At 41.0% G+C, this 21072-nt stretch overlaps 1 protein-coding gene across 5 annotated transcripts in view; it reads left to right on the top strand.

Moving 5' to 3' along the window:
* Positions 1-21072, top strand: part of LOC133477829 (BTB/POZ domain-containing protein 10-like) — a 49953-nt gene that overhangs the window by 14343 nt on the left and 14538 nt on the right. For 4 of the 5 annotated variants that reach the window (XM_061773028.1, XM_061773030.1, XM_061773029.1 and 1 more), the window contains exons 2-4: positions 4089-4333; positions 8114-8435; positions 19450-19552. In XM_061773028.1, coding sequence (XP_061629012.1) covers positions 4089-4333; positions 8114-8435; positions 19450-19552 — 670 coding nt within the window. Of the gene's footprint in view, positions 1-4088; positions 4413-8113; positions 8436-19449; positions 19553-21072 lie in introns of those variants that run through there. The other variant, XM_061773031.1, reaches the window with a different exon arrangement.

Genomic DNA, 21072 nt, shown 5'->3' on the forward strand with positions numbered 1-21072 from the left:
AAATGGCACTTCACATCACCCTAAAAACACCATACCAACAGTAAAGTTCGGAGGTTGGAACATGATGGTGTGGGGCTGCTGGTAAACTTCACATTATTGAAGGATGGATGAATGGGCAAATGTACAGACATATTCTTTACAAAAATCTGCGGCCGCCTAGGAGTATGATGAAAATGAAACGAGGGTGGAAATTTCAGCAGGATAATGATCCAAAACATACTGCCAAAGAAACTCTCAATTGGTTTCAAAGAAAAAAAATTAAAGCTGCTAGAATGGCCCAGCCAATCACCTGACTTGAATCCAATTGAAAATCTATGGAAATAACTGAAACTCAAGGTCCATAAAAGAAGCCCACAGAACCTTCAAGACTGCTTGTGTGGAGGAATGGACCAAAATCACACCAGAGCGATGCATGAGACTAGTTTCTCCATATAGGTGGTGTCTTGAAGCTGTCATTGCAAACAAAGGCTTTTGTACAAAGTATTAAATAAATACCAATTGGTGTGTTCAATACTTTTTCCCTTTGTCATTTCACATTATTACCCACAACTTACTTTCTGAGCTTTGTTCCCAACATCTGGTGAAATTTTCAGGTCAATAGCACCTTTGGAAGTATATTTAGTGAGGAAAAATGGTGACGTTAATAACCTATTTTAGCCCCTGTATTTACACATTGAATAATCCATTAATCACATACACATTTTACATCACTAATAATATCAGGAAACCCATGCCATATTCTGGGTTTTGAATAAACGGAATGTGATCGAAATTGTGTTCAGGAAATTTGAAAATGCTGTTAACATGGCAGTGCTTTCCAATTGTCTTAGGAGCTGTAAATCAATCAGAATTATATCCCAAGTTTTAATTGTTCCAGTCAATGAAGCAACATGGCTGCCTCTGTGGGCAAAGGTCCCCCCATTCCAGGGTATCTGCAAATCTTTAGAAAGTCTTAAATGTCTAAAAATTATATTTGATTTACCAATTTAAACCTTATCCTTAACACTGATACAGAATAAGATTGTTAATGTAAATTCTTAAATATGATGGAAGTGGCCTAAAAAGGTCCTAAATATAATAGGTTCACAGATACCATGTCCTTTATTTTCACTCATGTACTTTGTGGCTGTAGAAAAGACATTTGACTGTTCCTTGCAGTTTGCTGTTGGGGGTACTTCAGGAATACTGGTACTAGGGCATGTTTCTACAGGCCAGAAGCTGTACAGTGGGAGCAGAAGCTTGAACAATGGTGTTAACAACAAGTTGAAGTGTTCACTCTGAAACTGGAGGTTGCACCTGACATTGGAAGCTGGTGATCAATTGAACAATATGGTACACAGACATATGTCATCAACAATTCTAGGATGTACGGTTCTATTTAGGATTCCTATCTCATATGCTAAATAGTAAACTTCCTCCTGACTGCCATCTTTTTTAAATCTTGTGATTAGGTGTGCCACACAAATACAGGAAAAAAATTGTCTTTACAGCACCACAACACCAACATTACTTGCTCCAAGACAAGTTTCTGACAAACTAGCCACTAAATCGTGACTTCTTACTGTCCCACCGAAGTGAGTGCTTCTGACTCACTTTCACTTGGCTACACTTTCTAATGGATATTTGTGTGTTGCTGCAAGTTGACGTTAGTGGTGCTGCTTTTGTGTATGTTCTATTCCATATCAGGACATCTACAGTGGGTACGGAAAGTATTCAGACCCCATTAAATTTTTCACTCTTTGTTCTATTGCAGCCATTTTCTAAAATCCTTCAAGTTAATTTTTTTCCTCCTTAATGTACACACAGCACCCCATATTGACAGAAAACTGTATTGTTGAAATTTTTGCAGATTTATTAAAAAAGATAAACTGAAGAATCACACAGCCATAAGTATTCAGACCCTTTAGTCAGTATTTGTTAGAAGTTCCCTTTTGAGCTAATAGCCATGAGCCATGAGTCTTTTTGGGAATGATGCAGTTTTTCACACCTATTTGGGTGAAAATAGGTGTGTCATTCCTGTGTGTCAAATCTGTCATTCCTCCTTGCGGATCCTCTGCAGTTATGTCAGGTTGGAGGGTGAACGTTGGTGGACGGGCATTTTCACGTCTCTCCAGAGATGCTCAATTGGGTTTAAGTCAGGGCTCTGGCTGGCCCATTCAAGAACAATCACTGAGTTGTTCTGAAGCCACTCCTTTTTTATTTTAGCGGTGTGCTTAGGGTCATTGTCTGGTTGGAAGGTAAACCTTCGGCCCAGTCTGAGGTCCTGAGCAGTCTGGAGAAGGTTTTGGTCCAGGATATTCCTGTACTTGGCCACATTCATCTTTCCTTTGATTGCAACCAGTTGTCCTGTCCTTGCAGCTGAAAAACACCCCCACAGCATGATGCTGCCACAACCATCTTGGTCTCTCAGACAAGAGAATCTTATTTCTCACCATCTTGGAGTCCTTCAGGTGTTTTTTAGCAAACTCCATGCGGGCTTTCATGTCTTGCACTGAGGAGAGGCTTCCGTCGGGCCACTCTGCCAGAAAGCCCTGACTTTCTAGAACTTTCTCCCAACTCCCGACTGCATCCCTGGAGCTCAACCACAGTGATCTTTGAATTTTTTCCTTACCTCTCTCACCGAGGCTCTTCTCCCCCGATTGCTCAGTTTGGCCGGATGGCCAGCTCTCGGAAGGGCTGTGGTCGTCCCAAACGTCTTCCATTTAAGGATGATGGGGCCACTGGGCTCTTAGTAACCTTAAGTGCAGCAGAAATTTTTTTTTTGCAACGATGGCCAGATCTGTGTCTTGCCACAATTCTGTCTCTGACCTCTTAAGGCAGTTCCTTTGACCTCATGATTCTCATTTGCTCTGACATGCACTGTGAGCAGTGAGGTAGGTGTGTGGCTTTCTTAATCAAGTCCAATCAGTATAATCAAACACAGCTGGACTCCAATAAAGGTGTAGAACCATCTCAAGGATGATCAGAAGAAATGGACAGCACCCGAGTTTACAGGAAAAGGTCTGAATACTTATGGCTGTGTGATATTTCAGTTTTTCCTTTTTAATAAATCTGCAAACATTTTATTTCAAATGTTTTTCTGTCAATATGGGGTGCTGTGTGTACATTAATGAGGGGGAAAAAAATGATTTTAGCAAATGGCTGCAATATAACAAAGTGAAAAATTCAAGGGGTCTGAATACTTTCTGTGCCCACTGTATAAATATATTTTTAATTCTGAGCTCTATATTGCATAATTAACTAATAATTCTGTGCTTCACCTCTTCATCATTAATGCCAACACGAGTATTAGAATATTTTGTGTCAAGTAATGAAGTGTTTTTTTTAGAGCACAGGTGTCAAACTGGTGGCTGCTTTAATGGCTTTATTAGCTCCTCTGCACATTCAACGACAACGGGTCCTCCGCTAATCGCTACTCTTCCCCGGTCACCGTCACTACACTTGCCACTGTACACACTCGCACCGGCGCACACTCCTTCCTCCTTCACAGTCCCGCCGGACGACGCCTGCGGAGTCCCGTCTCACTCGCACATCGACGCCCACACACACACTGAGCTTGCTGTCACAATCACGCGGGACAATACCCGTAACAGAAGTAAATTTCGACTTTAACGGTCAAATTCGACTTACGTGGAAAATCTTGTTACGTCGCCAGCGTCTGAACGGAACTCGTTCGTAAATCGAGGACTTCCTGTAGTTGAAAAACATGTTATTATAGGCTTCTGATTTCAAAACTGGCTATTCATCAATGTGTTGTGTATACTGTATTTAATTACAGTAGAGGAGGTAATGTTTCATTTATCTGCGTTCACAGTTGAAGCGGCCCTCCGAGGGAAATCATAACTACGATGTGGCCCGTGACAAAAATGAGTTTGACACCCCTGTTTTAAAGCCTCAGTGACATGTTTCCTGATACCACTTCCACTGTCTGTTGGGGGCATTGTTTTCATTGTTTTTAAACAAGTCCAGTTTTGAACCCATGGAAAAACATCAGCCAAAACTCTTGTGTGTGATTGTGTGACTGATGAACATCTCATACTACATCATTATTTAACTGTTTTTGTCTCTGTATGTGTTAACTTTCCTAGTAAAAGGCAGTGTGGTGTGTCAGTTTTGGACTGCCACCAGCAGCAGCAAAGGTGGTCTGGGACCATGAGTCTGTATGGGGCTGGTGCCACCAGTGATGCCAGCGGCGGGGTAAGAGGAGGAAGTGAATATTACTGGGAGCATCGGCGGCGCTCCAGTGACCGTTCACGTGATTCGTCCCACGAGAGAGGAGAGAGCCAGCTGACCCCCTGCATCCGGAATGTAACATCCCCCACTCGGCAGCACGGTGAGGAGAGCAGAAAGAAGAGCTGCTAATTGAAAGCCTCATGTCCATCAATTAGTCCATCGCCATACATTTTGGAACGGTAAACCCTGTTTGCACTACTTTTGAAAGTAGTGATAATTACATTAAAATGTATATATGTCCTAACAATGATGACTGACCAAGGAAGGCAGTGACTAGGGAAAGTAGTACTTCAGAGGTAGACTTCACACCGATCTGATCGCCTTAATCGGTATCGGCCGGTAATTAGCATTTTATACTGATCGGCTAATCGGTTTTAATGTCATAATTCGACAATCCGATCAATGACATCATTAATCGGCTCCGCAAAAGACATTTACTCTGTGTCGCTATCGTGTACAGTCTATTTGAATCCAAAAGCTAGTTTATTTTTAGCCTTGTCACGTCTTTTGACATACTACTATAAATATCTGACCGCCAATAAAGTTATTAGAAAATAACCTGAAAATGGCTGGTCACCAACATTCACCATCCAACCTGACAGAACTCGAGAGGATCTGCAAGGAGGAATGGCAGAGGATCCCCAAATCCAGGTGTGAAAAACTTCACATCATTCCCAAAAAGACTCATGGCTGTATTAGCTCAAAAGGGTGCTTTTACTAAATACTGAGCAAAGGGTCTGTATACTTATGGCTGTGTGATATTTCAGTTTTTCTTTTTTAATTAATCTGCAAAGATTTCAACAATTCTGTTTTTTTTTCTGTCAATATGGGGTGCTGTGTGTACATTACTGAGGGAAAAAAATTAACTCAAACCATTTTAGCAAATGGCTGCAATATAACAGAGTGAAAAAATTTAAGGGGGTCTGAATACTTTCCGTATCCACTGTATAAACTGTAAATGAAAAGTCATTTAAATAGACACATTGCTCCATCTAGTGATCTGATCGGTGATCGGTTATCGTTTTTTTTTAAACTCGCTGATCGGTGATCGGCCCCAAAAATCCTGATCATGTAAAGCCTATTCAGAGGTGAGTCATGCCACAAATGTTTCTCTTACTCGTACCTTTGCTTTTTACACAAAACTGAGTGATGGCAGGATATGTTCGCAACTATGTGTGCTTTTACACACCGACACGATAGTAAGATGACTATTTCTATACCATTTCATGTTAATACCTTTTATACAGAACTGTAACCTAGAACAAAATCCTGGATTTAGCATTCAGTATAAAAGGACTGAAAAGAGCTTACTGTCCAGTGGTTGTCAAGTAACCATATTATACTGACTGAGTAACCAAGATAGAAGTGTGTGCACTGCTTTCCCATTTACTTTTTTTATAGTCTGCATCACATTTTTCCTCTTTTCCGATACCATTCTGTGTTGGCGTCACACACAAAAAAGCAAAATAGATGTAGTGTTAATCTCTTAGCGAAACGGTGTCAAACTAATTTTCATCATGGTTCATATTGTAGTTATGGTTACCCTCTGATGGCCAGTTATGACTTTGAACTCATATAATAATATCAAAACAAAAGGTACTACAGTACTATTGTATTGCATCAGATATTAACTTCAAAGTGAAGAAATTTTCAATTTCAGTACAGATTTTGAGATTTAACGAACAAATGCACAATATCATCTGATTGCAAGAGATGAAGTATAAACAAAACACAAAATATTTTTTTTTTTTTCTTGCAGCACAGATTTGGTAGTTCTTAGTTTTTCTTGAGACATGTAGGCTTTTTTTGTTATCCATCCATCCATTTTCTGAGCCGCTTCTCCTCACAAGGGTCGCGGGAGTGCTGGACCCTATCCCAGCTATCATCGGGCAGGAGGCGGGGTACAACCTAAACTGGTTGCCAGCCAATCGCAGGGCACATATAAACAAACAACCATTCGCACTCACATTCACACCTTCGGGCAATTTAGAGTCTTCATTTAACCTACCATGCATGTTTTTTGGGATGTGGGAGGAAACCGGAGTGCCCGGAGAAAACCCACGCAGGCACGGGGAGAACCTGCAAACTCTACACAGTCGGGATTTAACCCTGGTCCTCAGCCTGTGAGGCAGACGCTCTAACCAGTCGCCGATCGTGCCGCCACCTGCCTGTAATATAGTTAATTTGTTCCAGCCCATATGGTGCCCAAACCCCTATTCCTTCATAATTTTTTGCTTTACACCCCCCTTGCGTCATGGGCTAGCCCATGCGCCTCCTGAAGCAGCTGACCCAAACAGGTCCGAGGATGCCACTATGAGACCCTCCTGATTTCTCCCCAATCCAGTGGAGTCTTGGCACGCTCCCCTAACAACCCGCAGCGGCTTGCAATGTTTTACCCCTCAGTCGTACTGAAATTCGCGTTAATTTTCACCCCGTTGCCCCTTTAGTCCCGTACATCTTATAGACCCTAGTTCGGACCTGCCTGCGTCATCTAGTCCATATTAGACCCCAGACTCCAATAGCTCATTATACCATAGTTACTCTATTTTTATTGTTAATGCCAACTTCCATATATCTGCCACTTTACGAATCATAACCTCTGCAGGGGTGTCAATTGATGTTTCTTATTACTCATTACCCCTCAATCATATCATACTCACCGTCAGTGTGACGCTAAAGTACTTACTACCATATCATGTGAACTTCCTCGACAGTATTGCATTAGACATTCCGATATTGGTCATACTCTGTATCCCATCATATCTTCTTAAGCTTTCATACATCCACCGTCCTCCCATGGAGACAGCTTCTCTCCTCCATCCAACTTCCTGTGATGAACCTGCTTATACTAGAAACCTCCAATAACAGTATAGTGTTGAATCAAAGTTCGGAATTGGAATACTAACCTCCCCTTCGGATACATTACGAATCAATGTGTCCACTTTACCCGGGGCTCACTTCGTCGACAGCTGTCCCTGGTCCACCCGACAGCAGATATTACTGGTCAGTACAGCAAAGTTCCTAGAGGCTACTCACCCAGCAAATGCACAACAACAGGAATACAAAACACCATCCCCATTTAAACAGGTCATCTTCCCCGTTGCAGAGGCCCCGCTGACAAGTCCTGCAAACTAGTCCTTTAATAAATTAATCACACCTCTGCAAAAGATGCTCCTGCCAAGGGGGTGGACTCCATATTCCTACATACATACTCCAGAGAACGGACAAGTCGGCAGTGGTCACCGAACATTGATATTATTTCCATAAATAAATAACTCATATGTTAACACTGATAATTCATTGTTAACATGTTTCACAAAAGTGTCAATCACAAAGGTCAGTTAGTCAACAGTCTGTGCAGACCGTACCCACTTGTCAGTCACACTGTCCTCGGTCATCATAAACATATCTGATGACAACGTCATCTCAAATGAACCCACAAAGTGCATAGAATCCTTCTCCACATGAGTGAATTTGACCCAGTGGTGCTTCATGTGGTGTCAAAAACCTTTGCGTTGTCAGAAATTTGAAATGGTTGGTGAAATGGGAAAAGCATTTTTTCCACTTTTTTTTTGTGAAGTGATTGATCAAATTTTATTTGTGATTGAGAGTTTTGAGAATCAACAGGCCATGGCAGTGAGCAAGTATGAAGATCTGAACACTCACATCAGGCTTTGAGTTTGGCACCTTTGCTATAATCTATCTGAAGTCTTATAATGTATGCAGAGGTCTCTTCATGACATCTCCAGGTTTTTGCATCATGTTATGTTTGGTCAAAGTCTGAATTGATTCCAAGGTCCCACTGTACTTCTTGTTGGAAAGTTACTGGTTTAATAAAAGTAATTAGTGGGTTAAATCCATATGTTCTTTTTTTCCGCAGACCGAGAACGTGGTGACGGCGGCTCATCCTCCAGATCTTCTAGTCCACGTCCGCCCCGGGTTTCTCTTCCCTGTTCGAACGTTGGAGGAGCTCTGTTTGCTGGACATCTACCCCGGTCCTTTGGCACTGCTGTTGGTGACCACCACCCCAATACCGTTGGCCAAGGACCATGTGATATGATCTACGTGTACGACCTGAGCAGTAAAGAGGTACATCGTGGCGGTCTGCGAGTAGGAGAACGAGTAACTCTTATTGTGGACAATACAAGATTTGTTGTGGATCCGGCCATCTTTACAGCTCAACCCAACACCATGCTCGGCAGGTAAAAACAGAGGTTTACCGTTTCTGTCTCACATCATGAACTTTTCATTTTGTATTAAAGTTATCTGAGGTACACACATGGATAAAATTGTTGGTACCCCTCTGTTAATGAAGGAAAAACCCAGTGGTCACAGAAATAACTTGAATCTGACAAAACTAATTGTAAATACAAATTTCATGAAAGTTAATCAATGAAAATTAGACATTGATTTCGAATTGTGGTTAAAAAGGATTCTTTTAAAAAAACACATTTATGAAACATCCATCCATCCATTTGCTTCCTCTTATCCGAGGTTGGGTCGCGGGTGCAGTAGCTTTAGCAGGGAAGCCCAGACTTCCCTCTCCCCAGCCACTTCCTCCAGCTCTTCCGAGGGGATCCCGAGGCGTTCCCAGGCAAGCCAAAAGACGTAGTCTCTCCAGCGTGTCCTGGGTCGTCCCCGGGGCCTCATCCAGGTGGGACGTGCCCGGAACACTTTACAAGGGAGGCGTCCAGGAGGCATCCTAAACAGATGCCAGAGCCACCTCATCTGGATCCTCTCAATGTGGAGGAGCAGCGGCTCTACTCTGAGCCCCTCACAAATGACCGAGCTTCTTGCCCTATCTCTAAAGAAGAGCCCGACACCCTGCGGAGGAAACTAATTTCGGCCGCTTGTATCCGGGATCTTGTTCTTTTTGTCACGACCCACAGCTTGTGACCGTAGGTGAGCATAGGAACGTACATCGACTGGTAAATATAGAGCTTCACCTTAGCTCCTTCTTCACCACAACGGACCGATACGAAGTCTGCATCACTGCAGATGCTGCACCGATCCGCCTGTCGAATTCCCATAACTATTCTTCCCTCACTTGTGAACAAGACCCCAAGATATTTTAACTCCTCCACTTGGGGCAGGATCTCAACCCCGACCTGGAGAGGGCACTCTACCGTTTTCCGACTGAGGACCATGGTCTCAGATTTCGAGGTGCTGATTCTCATCTCAGCCACTTCACACCCGGCTGCGAACCGCTCCAGTGAGAGTTAAGGATCACTTCTTGATGAAGCCAACAGAACTACATCATCTGCAAAAAGTAAAGATGCAATACTTAGGCCACCAAATCAGATGCCCTCTATGCCTCTGCTGTGCCTAGAAATTCTGTCCATAAAAGTTATGAACAGAATCGATGACAAAGAGTAACCTGGGCGGAGTCCAACCCTCACTGGAAACGAGTCTGACTTACTGCCGGCAATGCGGCCTAAACTCTGACACTGGTCGTACAGGGACCGAACAGCCCGTATCAGGGGGTTCGGCACCCCATACTCCTAAAGTGAAACTCATCAAATGGGCATGTACAAAAATGATGTTCCCTTAATATTTTGTTGCACAACCCTTTGAGGCAATCGTTGAACTCAAACAATTTTTGTAACTTTCAATGAGACTTCTACACCTCTTGACAGGTATTTTGGCCCACTCTTCATGAGTAAACTGCTCCAGTTGTCTCAGGTTTGAAGGGTGCTTTCTCCAGATGGCATGTTTGAGCTCCTTCCACAGATGTTCAATAGGGTTTAGATCAAGACTCATAGAAGGCCACTTCAGAATAGTCCAATGTTTTGCTCTTCGCCATTCTTGTGTGTTTTTAGCTGTGTGTTTTGGCTCATTATCCTGTTGCAAGACCCATGACCTACAACTGAGACCAATCTTTCTGACACCGGGCAGCACATTTCTCTCGAGAATACCTTTATTGTCTTGATTTCATTGTTCGCTGCATAGATTCAAGACACCCTGTGCTGATGTGCCTTACCAAAATGTTCCAGTTTTGTCTCACCTGTCGATCTCCCAGAAGCTTTGTGGCTTGTCAACATGCAGTTTGGCTAAGTCCCGTCTCATGGCCAATTGCAAGCTATATACAGCGGCTGAAATAAGTACTTGACAGGTAACCATTTTTCTCATAAAATAACATAGTATTAAATAATAATATTTCCAAAGGTGCTGTTGGCATGAAAGGTTCACCAGATGTTGGAAACAACCCAAGTAATCCATCCATACAAAGAAAGTAAAACACATAAGCACAGAAATTAAGTTGTTTAATAATGTGAAATGACACAGGGAAGAAGTATTGAACACGGCAACTGGTATTTATTTAATACTTTGTACAAAAGCATTTTTTTTTTTGCAATGACCGCTTCAAGACTCCTCCTGTATAGAGAAACTAGTCGCATGCATTGCTCTGGTTTCATTTTGTCCCATTCCTCCACACAACCTGTCTTCAAATTTGGAAGGTTCTGTGGGCTTCTTTTATTGACCTTGAGTTTCAGTTCTTTCCATAGATTTTTGATTGGATTCAAGTCAGGTGATTGGCTGGGCCATTCTTGCAGCTTTATTGTTTTTCTTTGATACCATTTGAGAGTTTCCTTCGAAGTATGTTTTGGATAATTATACTGCTGAAATGTCCACCCTTGTTTCATTTTCATCATCCTCGTAGATGGCAGCAGATTTTTGTCAAGAATGTCTCTGTACATTTGCCCGTTCATCCTTTCCTTCAGTAATGTGAAGTTTACCAGTACCATTTACTGAAAAGCAGCCCCACACCATCATGTTCCCACCTCCGAACTTCACTGTTGGTATGGTGTTTTTAGGGTGATGTGCAGTGCCATTTCTCCTCCAAATGTGGTGTGCACTATGGCATCCAAACATTTCAATTTTGCTCTCATCCGACCAGGCCATGGCGGCGGAGTAAATTACTCACCGTTTTCCTTGTGACAACAGTACCTGATAATTCCAGGTCTTTTTGAAGCTCTCTACAGGTGGTCCTTGGCTCTTGGACAACTCTTCTGATTATTCTTTGCACTCCTGTCAGAAATCTTGCGAGGAGCACCAGATCGAGGCAAATTTATGGTGGTATGATTGGCTTTCCACTTGCGTATTATGGCCCCAACTGTGCTCACTGGAACGTTAAGAAGCTTAGATACGCGCCTGTAACCAATGCCATCGTTATGTTTTGGAACGATTAGTTTGCGATGGTCTTTGGACAGCTCTCTGCTCTTATTCATCATGAGATGTGTCTTGACTCACACCTTGGCAATAAAACCTTTTTGTAGGCCATCAAGTAAGACTGAACCAGCTGATATTCTTTTGCTGTTAGATTATTGATAGATTTTAGGTGGTCTTGGCATTCCATGCATTTTTGCTCCTCCCTTTCTTCATGTGTTCAATACCTTTTCCCTGTGTCATTTCACATTTTTACGCACAACTTAATTTCTGAGCTTATTTGTTATACTTTCTTTGTATATATGGATTATTTCGTTCCCAACATTTGGTCAAATTTTCAGGTCAATAGCACCTTTGGAAGTATATTTATTGAGGAAAAAATGGTGACGTGACAAGTACTTATTTCAGCCGCTGTATATTGTCTCGATCACGTGTAGATCTGGTTCTTTCGAGATGTTGATAAGGCTGGACCTACACTACAAGTTTTAAATGCCCTCTTTTTGGTATAATGTATGCAACTACAGTGCTGTGAAAAAGTATTGGCCCACTTCTCAAATTCTTGTATTTTTGCATAATTTCCCACTTTAAGATAATCAAACAAATGCTAATACCAGACAACTATAACTCAAGTTAATTTAAAATGCTGTTTTAAAATGGTGATTTCATTTATTTATTTATTTTTAAGGAGTAATACAATTATTCAAAGTTACCTGGCCCTGTGTGGAAAAGGTAATGGCCCCCTAATTGGGCCATCCTCAGCATCAACAACTGATATCATGCATTTTCTATAACTGGCAATGAGTTTTTCACATCAGTGTGGAGATATTGTGGGACCCTCTTCCTTGGAGAATTGTTTGAATTCAGCAAAAATGGAGGGTTTTCGAGCATGAACGGCCTTTTTAAGGTCATGCCACTGCATTTGAAACGTATTGAAGTCTGGACTTTGATGAGGCCACTCCAAAACCATTTTGTTTTTTTAAGCCATTCAGAAGTTGAATAGCTCGTGTTTTGGTTCGTTGTCCTGCTGCAGAACCCAAGTGTGGTTAAGCTTGAAGTCACAAACTGATAGCTGAACATTCTCCTTGAGGATTTTCTGTTAAAGAGCAGAATTCATGGTTCCATCAATCACAGCAAGATGTCCAGGTCCTGAAGAAGCACAGCAGCCCAAGACCATCACACTACCACCACGTTTGGCTGTTGTGTGACTGTTCTGAAATGCTGTGCTACATGTAACCCGGCTTTACACGATCAGGATTTTTGGGGCCGATCACCGATAAGCAAGTTTAACAGATCACCGATCCAATCACAAGATGGAGCAATGTGTCTATTTAAATGACCTGTTCATTTACTGTATATATTTGTGTACTTAATTGCTCAAAAAATTATATTTGCAATAAATAATATATCTTTGTTCATCTATTTATGCCACCTCGGCATAGTGACAGACAGCACAAATGAATGGTCTTCTATTAGATGGCAGGAAGTACATTCTAGGCTTTACACGATCAGGATTTTTGGGACCGATCAGCGAGTTTAAAAAAACGATAACCGATCACCGTTCCGATCACAAGATGGAGCAATGTGTCTATTTAAATAACGCGTTCATTTATAATTGCTCAAACATTTATATTTACAATAAATATATCTTTCTTCATCCATTTATGCCAGTGACGCATAACGACAGGCAAATAAATGCTTTTCTATTAGATGGTAGGAAGTACATACAGTAATTAATGTATCCACTTTTTGTGACATTTTTGTTTGTTGGTGTGCCGTGAGATTTTTCATTTGTAAAATATGTGCCTCGGCTCCATCTTCTTCTTTTCCTTTCGGCTTGTCCCTTTAGGGGTCGCCACAGTGTGTCATCCATGTAAAGGTTTGAAATCACTGCTCTAGTCAGGTCATGTATTCTAATCAGTCAGGTCAAACCAACATTACAACATGACAGACAGAAATAATAGGTGCTAACTTACTGTGATTAAATTATTGCAATTAAACTACTTCACCCACACCAAAACTTTAGAGCATGATTCGACAGCACGGCAGCATGTTTGCGTACAACCCAGTGATCGTAAAAAAACGGGAATCGGAATACAATATTTTATTGCAGTAGTCTGACATTGTGCAATCGTGAAAGACCAAATTTGTCTTGTAGTCTGATCCACGCATTACATGTTGTCTGTCCCACGCTGCCGACATTTTTGGCGGTCAGATATTTAAAGTACTATGTCAAAAGACACGCGACAAGGCTAACAATAAACTAGCTTTTGGATCAAATATACCATACATGATGGCGACCCGAAGTAAATGTCTTTTGCGGAGTCATTGATCGGCTCGGTGAATTATGACATTAAAGCCAATCAGCATTAAATGCTAATTATCAGCTGATACCGATCAGGCCGATAAGATTGGTCTAAAGTCTAGTTGTAACGAGACACAAACCTTCCAAATAGCACAACTTTCATCTCGTCAGTCCATATAATATTTTCCCAAAAGTCTTTGTTTTTTTTGCAAAAGTAAGATGGGCCTTTATGTTCATTTGGGTCAGCAGTGGTTTTCGCCTTGGAACTCTTGTCATGGATGCCATTTTTGCGCAGTCTCATCCTTATCGTTGAGTCATGAGCACTGATCTTAACTGAGGCAAGGGAGGTAGTTCTTTAGAAGTTGTCCTGAGTTCCTTTGTGAGCTCCTGGATGAGTCCTTCCTGTTCTCTTAGGGTAATCTTTGTAGGCTGGCCACTCCTGGGAAGGTTCACCACTGTTCTATGTTTTCGCCATGTGAGGATTATGGCTCTTCCTGTGATTTGCTGGAATCCAAAAGCTTTAGAAATGGCTTTTGTAACCCTTTCCAGACTGATAGATATCAGTTACTTTATTTCTAACTGTTCTGGAATTTCTTTGGATTGTGTCATTTTATTGCAGCTTTTTTAGATAATTTGTCTGACTTTATTTAGTTGGGACAGATTCTGTTTTTGTGATTTCATGATTGAACAGTTCTGGAGGTAATCAGGCTTGGGTGTGAAAACTAACCAAAAATTGTGATTATCCACAATTAATTCATGATGTAACAAGGATGGTAATGACTTTGTCCACACAGGGCCAGGTAACTTTAAATACCGTAATTTCTCGTGTATACTATGCATTTTTTCCCTCAAAAAAATTGTCAAGTCAATTTAAAAAAAAATGTATACTGCCATCGAGAGGCTATGAAAAAGCTGTACACTTTCATTCCAATATGCCACCGCCATCTTCATGGCCCTTCATGTTTTCTTTAAAGAATTGTACCTATCTTACAAATTCTGCCTGGGTAATCAAACATATGAGCACAACTGTGTTTTCTCTTTTACTAAATAAAAATAAGGCTGTGAATTTCAAAGTAAGAGCAAGTAAATAACAATAATTACATGTTCAAATAAAGTACTTCATTTCAGAATATTTCTTTGAAAAAACTAACAAAATGCAGATAATACTTCATGTTTTGATCATATGGGTAGAAGCAAAATCATGCATTATACATAGGGAGAAGGGTTTTCCAGAATTTTGAGGTCAACTTTGCGTCTTATACATGGGTGTGCATTATGCACGAGAAATTAGGGTAGTTTTTCCCATTACCATTTTAAATACACATTTACATTTGTTTGATGATCATAAACAAAGTGGAGAAGCTATGAAAAAATATAAGAATTTGAGAAGTGGGCCGATACGTTTTGACAGCACTGTATAATGCAGTAGTGAGTTTAACTAATAACTTTGAAATATGCAAATAACATCCACGTCTTATCATTTTAATGTGACAGATTGTAGGAACACCACACAACTGTTAACAGTAATATTAGCACAGATAAACCCGTCCGTTCTCCTTTTCATAAGCCAGTGTACCATTAAAATTACTTCAGAGCTAATGCTCCTCCACCCACCCATACATACATATATTCACACTCCCGCACATTCCCCCGTTGACGAATATTTTCCGATCTGGAAAAAGCAGGCTTCTCTAACTTCATTTGGGCTGGCAATGGGATGCGAGGCGGTGGAGCTAATCTGGTTCAAATCTCGACCGCCCGCTGCCTCGCAACCCAACTCGTAGTGGGAGACTGCAAGACATATAGCCCTAATAACACAAAACATGAAACTTCAGGGAAGATAAGCATAATTTGATGGCCAATTGCACGCTGTAGTGATAGTAATCAGTCAGAAGAGTCTCTGCGAGGATGGAAGGGCAAAGTTTATAAAACAGTGGTGAGGCCAGCCATGATGTACGGATTAGAGACAGTGGCACTGTAGAGACAACAGGAAGCAGAGCTGGAGGTGGCGGAAATGAAGATGTTGAGGTTCGCTCTCTGAGTGACCAGATTGGATAAAATTAGAAATGAGCTCATCATAGGGACAGTCGAGGTTCGATGTTTTGGAGACAAAGTTAGAGAGAGCAGACTTCGATGGTTTGGACACATCCAGAGGAGAAATGGTGAGTATATTGGTAGAAGGATGATGAGGATGGAGCTGCCTGGCAAGAGAGCTAGAGGAAGACCAAAGAGAAGGTTGACGGATGGCGTGAGGGAAGACATGAGGGCAGTTGGTGTTCGAGGGGAGGATGCAGGGGATAGGCTTACATGGAAAAGGATGACGTGCTGTGGGGACCCCTAAAGGTACAAGCCGAAAGGAAAAGAAGAATATGAAGAAGTGATAGCAATCATTCAGGTTGTAATAAATGAGGAAGTGGGCGTTGCGCTGGCAATGGGCTTGGTTCGCAACATAACGTGTATGGTGGCAGATGGCAAGACACCCAAATAATACAGAACACATTACACTTCAGGGTATTTTTTCAAGTTGTGGGCATAGTTTCATGGCCAATTGCACGCTTGACCGGTAGAACTGGATGACGTTATTTATGAATAAGGAAGTGCAATTCTGCCGAATGGGCACAGCATGGAATAAGGGCACTCGGTGTTTATATAGTGCGGGGGCCGCATCCTTGTGTTGTCACATACTTTTTAGCCCCTCCCACAAAATCAGGAAAATTTAGAAGGTAAAAAAGAGTTTTAAACCGTATCTCAACAATTCAGCACTATATTGTTCTCAGTAATTAACAGGAGAAAGACTGGGACGGGTGATACAGTACACTTGTCACATAGGTCTGGCTGGAATCACGTTATAGCGTGTCAGAACCAACTTTGAAGAGCAAATTAAGTGTCTAGAGAGAAAATACTGTAATACATGATAATGACAGCTTTGTCCATATTTACATTTCCAGCCTGGACTCCCAAAAGGTATAATAGCTTTCTAAGTGAAGACCAATTACCTTTCACCTCAGCTTAGTGAGCATTTAAGGGATTTACTCCACAAGTGTATTTATTTTTGCCTGTAAAGTGAAAATCAAAATATTTTTATGAATTTGACATACCACAGACAAGTGTTGTTCACAACCCTGGCAAATCTGAATGATTATCGCTATGTAAACTGAGGCTTTAAAATTGTGAAAAATCACGATGTTCTCTCCGCTCTCAAATGCTATGGTCATGTCCACTGAGTGTGCTGCCACCACACCCTGCTCAACACATCACAACATGTTTGAGCAGCAAATGTATATTCGCTTCAAGGCTCCGGTGGATGGAATACATTCCATCGAGTCAATGTGTCTGTCATCTATTCTAGCTGACTTAGCGATGCAACTGAACCAAATAATTGTGAACCAATTACAGTTGGTGAATCCCGCCGCACATCTACCGACAGGCTGCAACGGAAAAACTGCGACCCCTGGTGTCCTTATTGGTAAAAAAATATTTGGAATATTTTGTGAGAGCACACGTGTTTTGTTATGTTGACAGTGCTGGCTTGGCAGCAGAGAGGTAGGCGGCGATCTTCGCTAGTGACGTAGATAAGCTCGAGAAATTCGATTGACCTGATTTCAGGCCTCTCGGCAGAAATACGTATGGAACTCTTCTTTTCCAGCCTTTACTGCAGTCTCGTTCAGTTCTTGTTTGCTTCTGGGGGGTTCTCGCTTCAGGCTCGTCTTCAGGAGGTCAAATGCATGCTCTATTTGGTTAAGGTCCGGTGATTGACTTGGCCAGTCCAAGACCTTCCACTTTTTCACCCTGATGAAGTCCTTTGTGTCACTGTCTTGTTGCATGATCAAGCTTGTCCCAATTAGTTTGGATGCATTTTTCTGTAAATCGTACATTTACCTGAACATACAGGTACTTCAATATAATTTGTTTTCTAATCTCTCTCCTTTGCGTTCACCAAACAGCACAGCTGCACCCTTTAACACTAGAATGCCCAAAGGCCAGACATTAGGCTTTTCTACCTATAATGCCTCACGAGGACCCGAGTGGCTGGATTTGTTTGAACTAATATCCCAACTCAGGTGTGAACAGCCCAGCAATATGTATTTTCTTATTTGCATGCCCAAAGGACTGGCTGGTTCATTTTTTTCATCACTCTTCACCATCTCGTCATCACTGTTCTGAAAATGATGCAATTACTCTCTACACAGTTACTGAAAGAGAACTAATGTTGCTTTGCCTTTACCTGAATAAATTGAAATTAGTGGCTGTATGCTTACACAACACTCCATACACTTTTGTTGGATACATCCCATTACAGATACACACCCAGACCTTTTTATAAACATATAGTTTATAGTTAGTAACGTATCATTAGTAAAGTTATAGAAAATGGAGCTCGTTCTGTCTCTGAGTACCACAATCTCCGGATTGCCACGGTGAGAGCATCAGACTGAATTTCCGAACGTACCCTGTGTTGATATTTTGTGCGTTTGTTGTGTCTGTGCGATCAAATGTAATGCAACTATATGTTTATACGGAGATCTGGGCATGTATCTGTCATGAGATGTACCAAACAAAAAGTATGCAGTGTTGTGTAAGCGTGCAGCCAGTAATTTCTATCAAAATCAGTGTGTTGTAATATAACGAGAGAGAGGTAGCGGTTTAGAACTAGTGTACAACAGTTTCTCACAGCATTGTGTTCATTGGGTTTTTAAATTTAATTTCTTATTTTGTTGCTTTCACCATGATTTTCTGTTCATTTATATAGCACACCTACAATGTCCACAGGTGCACAAAGTGCTGCATGGCAAAAAAAGTATGTATGTATAACATACACATACCATTCATATACACATGAAATTAGAGCTATCAAGAAAAATATAAAAAGCGTACCGCAATAAAACACTTCAAAATAAATGAAATGAAACCATATTGAAAAATCAACAACAATGGCAGTTTTGCACAAGGCCACTTGACTACGGTAGAAATAGGAGGGGAGAGGCATGTTGACTGTTTCGCCATTATTTTGTGAAAAATAATCTTCAACTTGCCTATGCTATTTTCAACATCACGCAAGGTGGTGTTGACCAAAACTTGTTTTGATACCCCTTTCTTTTTTCAAGCTGAGCATTCTTGTGGATGACCACATTCCGATGTCCGTGTTAGACAATCAGTCAAGCACTAAACGCGTGTCACGTCTGTGTACCGCTAATCTGGCAAAAATGGCAGCATTTACAAAAGAAAGGTGGCTAATTGTAGGCCGTTGAGTTGTTCATTTTAAACCACAGAGCCTTTGGGCTGTCCTTTAGGCATTGCAGCAGGAGTAAGAAAACCCTGGGTTTTCCAGTATTTTAAATACGCCGACTGACTGATTACAAGTTTGAAAACACCTTTATTGCTAAAATGAAGACAAACCTTAGTTAAACATATTATTTTGTTAAAATAATTGTATATATTTTCTAAGGTTACCATTACTTTTGTCCAGGCCTGTTTTTTATATATATATATATATATATATATTATTAATTTTTTTTTTTTTTTTATTAATTTTTTTAAACGATTCTGTTGAACCACAGTTCAAAAGCAATGTCTAATTTTCATTGTTTATTTTTCATTGCATTTGTATTTATTATTACTTTTGTCAGTTTCAAGGTATTTCAGTGACCATTGTGGGGTTTTCTTTCATTAACAGAGTGGTACCAACAATTTTGTCCACGTGTGAAGATTTAAAAAAAGAATTGTTTTTGTTTCTCACCTGTTTTCAGGATGTTTGGTTCAGGGCGGGACAACAATTTCACTCGGCCCAATGAAAAAGGAGAGTTTGAGGTAGCAGATGGCATCAGCTCCACTGTCTTTCGAGCCATTTTGGTAAGAACTGCCTGACAGTTTAACACTTTGTCTTATTGATGCATTTCCTTGCTGTCCTTCTCTCTCTTGCTCTATCCCTTTTCCAATTCCCATGATCTCTTCATGCTTGTATTCCTCCTCTATCCTGCTTCGATTTAGTCATTAGCCACCTACACATTACACTTACTCCTAGGAGCTTTTTAGATATTTCAAATGTAAATTCATAAACACCATTGCAGAGAATTGGTAACAGGATGGGTTCTCACTTGAATATTTTGGTGTTTGTCATTAAGCATTCTTGTAAATGAGCCGTTGTGAGGACAGACACTGGACAAGAAGGCCTGGCTCACAATCAGTTTTCTTGTTCATTCCAGAAGTGGGGTTGAGGTCAGGTCTCTGTTATTTCACACCATGGTTTGTGCTTTAAACCTCCTCTGGCAACACTTTAGCTTTGAGTGTTTCAAGGTACGAGCCGTCGATTGTCCGATTGATTGATTTATACATTTTTATTTCGTTTTTTTTGTTTTGACTTGCAAGCCCAAACTTGAGATACAAGAACTGTATTGTGGCAGGTGACTCAAGTCAACTCATAACAAGCAGCAGTCTGGCAGACAACATTAGTAAATATTCTTCAAAAAAGAGGCTTTGAGCAGTTTATTGCCGCTCTCAACTGAAGGTAATTTATTGTCAAACTAAATATCCAACAAAGAGACTACACAGGATCCACTAGCTTCATGCTAACATGCAATGGGAAACACCATAACCACATAGGCTAAATAATAGCATCTAGTGGCGGTGTCGTTACCATTTAAGCAAATGTTATCTAAACACTAATGGTGCAGCCAATGGGGAACGATGATTTGTGGTACGAGTGCTTTTAGTTATGAGCGTGGTCACAGGACACATTAAACTCGAATCTCAAGACACCACTGTACTACATATTGTTGGGTGTATGTTTTGCTGTTGGTCATGGCGCTGGGAATTATGCTTCGATTGCTCTTCGATTCTTGTCTCTAAGGACAAATGCAAGTGCCCCATTCCTAGTTGCATTTTAATGGGGGACAGGAGGGGAAAAAATCTGTAATATTTTAGGAAAAGGTCAACTACAGTACATACTACAGTCAGCATTTGTTTGTGGCTGTTAGTGTTGTAGATCAGTGAACTAATTGACCGTTAAAATTAACGGGCAAGCCTAATCTGTTGTAGCAACAGGACTGAATGACAACTGATAACACCTGTGGTCTAATATGTTCCTTTTTATGGTGTAGAGTAATCCAAGTACAGTAATAATTTATCGCCAAGGTTACATTCCAGAAAACCCCCACATTAGATGAAATTTGCGACGTAGCGACCAATTTATTGCATTATTTATATAATTTTAAAACTTACATATATGCAATTCAATGCCAAAGAGTGATACTTTAGAGAGGTGCAGGTATTCTATTTGTCCACTTGAGGTTGCCACCCACACATTTTCCACGAGCACATGTACACAAAAGGTGGGTGTACTTTGCTTGAGTGACGTGAACATCAGTTTATGA

The sequence above is a fragment of the Phyllopteryx taeniolatus genome, chromosome 5 (genome assembly GCF_024500385.1).
Source record: "Phyllopteryx taeniolatus isolate TA_2022b chromosome 5, UOR_Ptae_1.2, whole genome shotgun sequence".
Classification (NCBI taxonomy): Eukaryota; Metazoa; Chordata; class Actinopteri; order Syngnathiformes; family Syngnathidae; genus Phyllopteryx; species Phyllopteryx taeniolatus.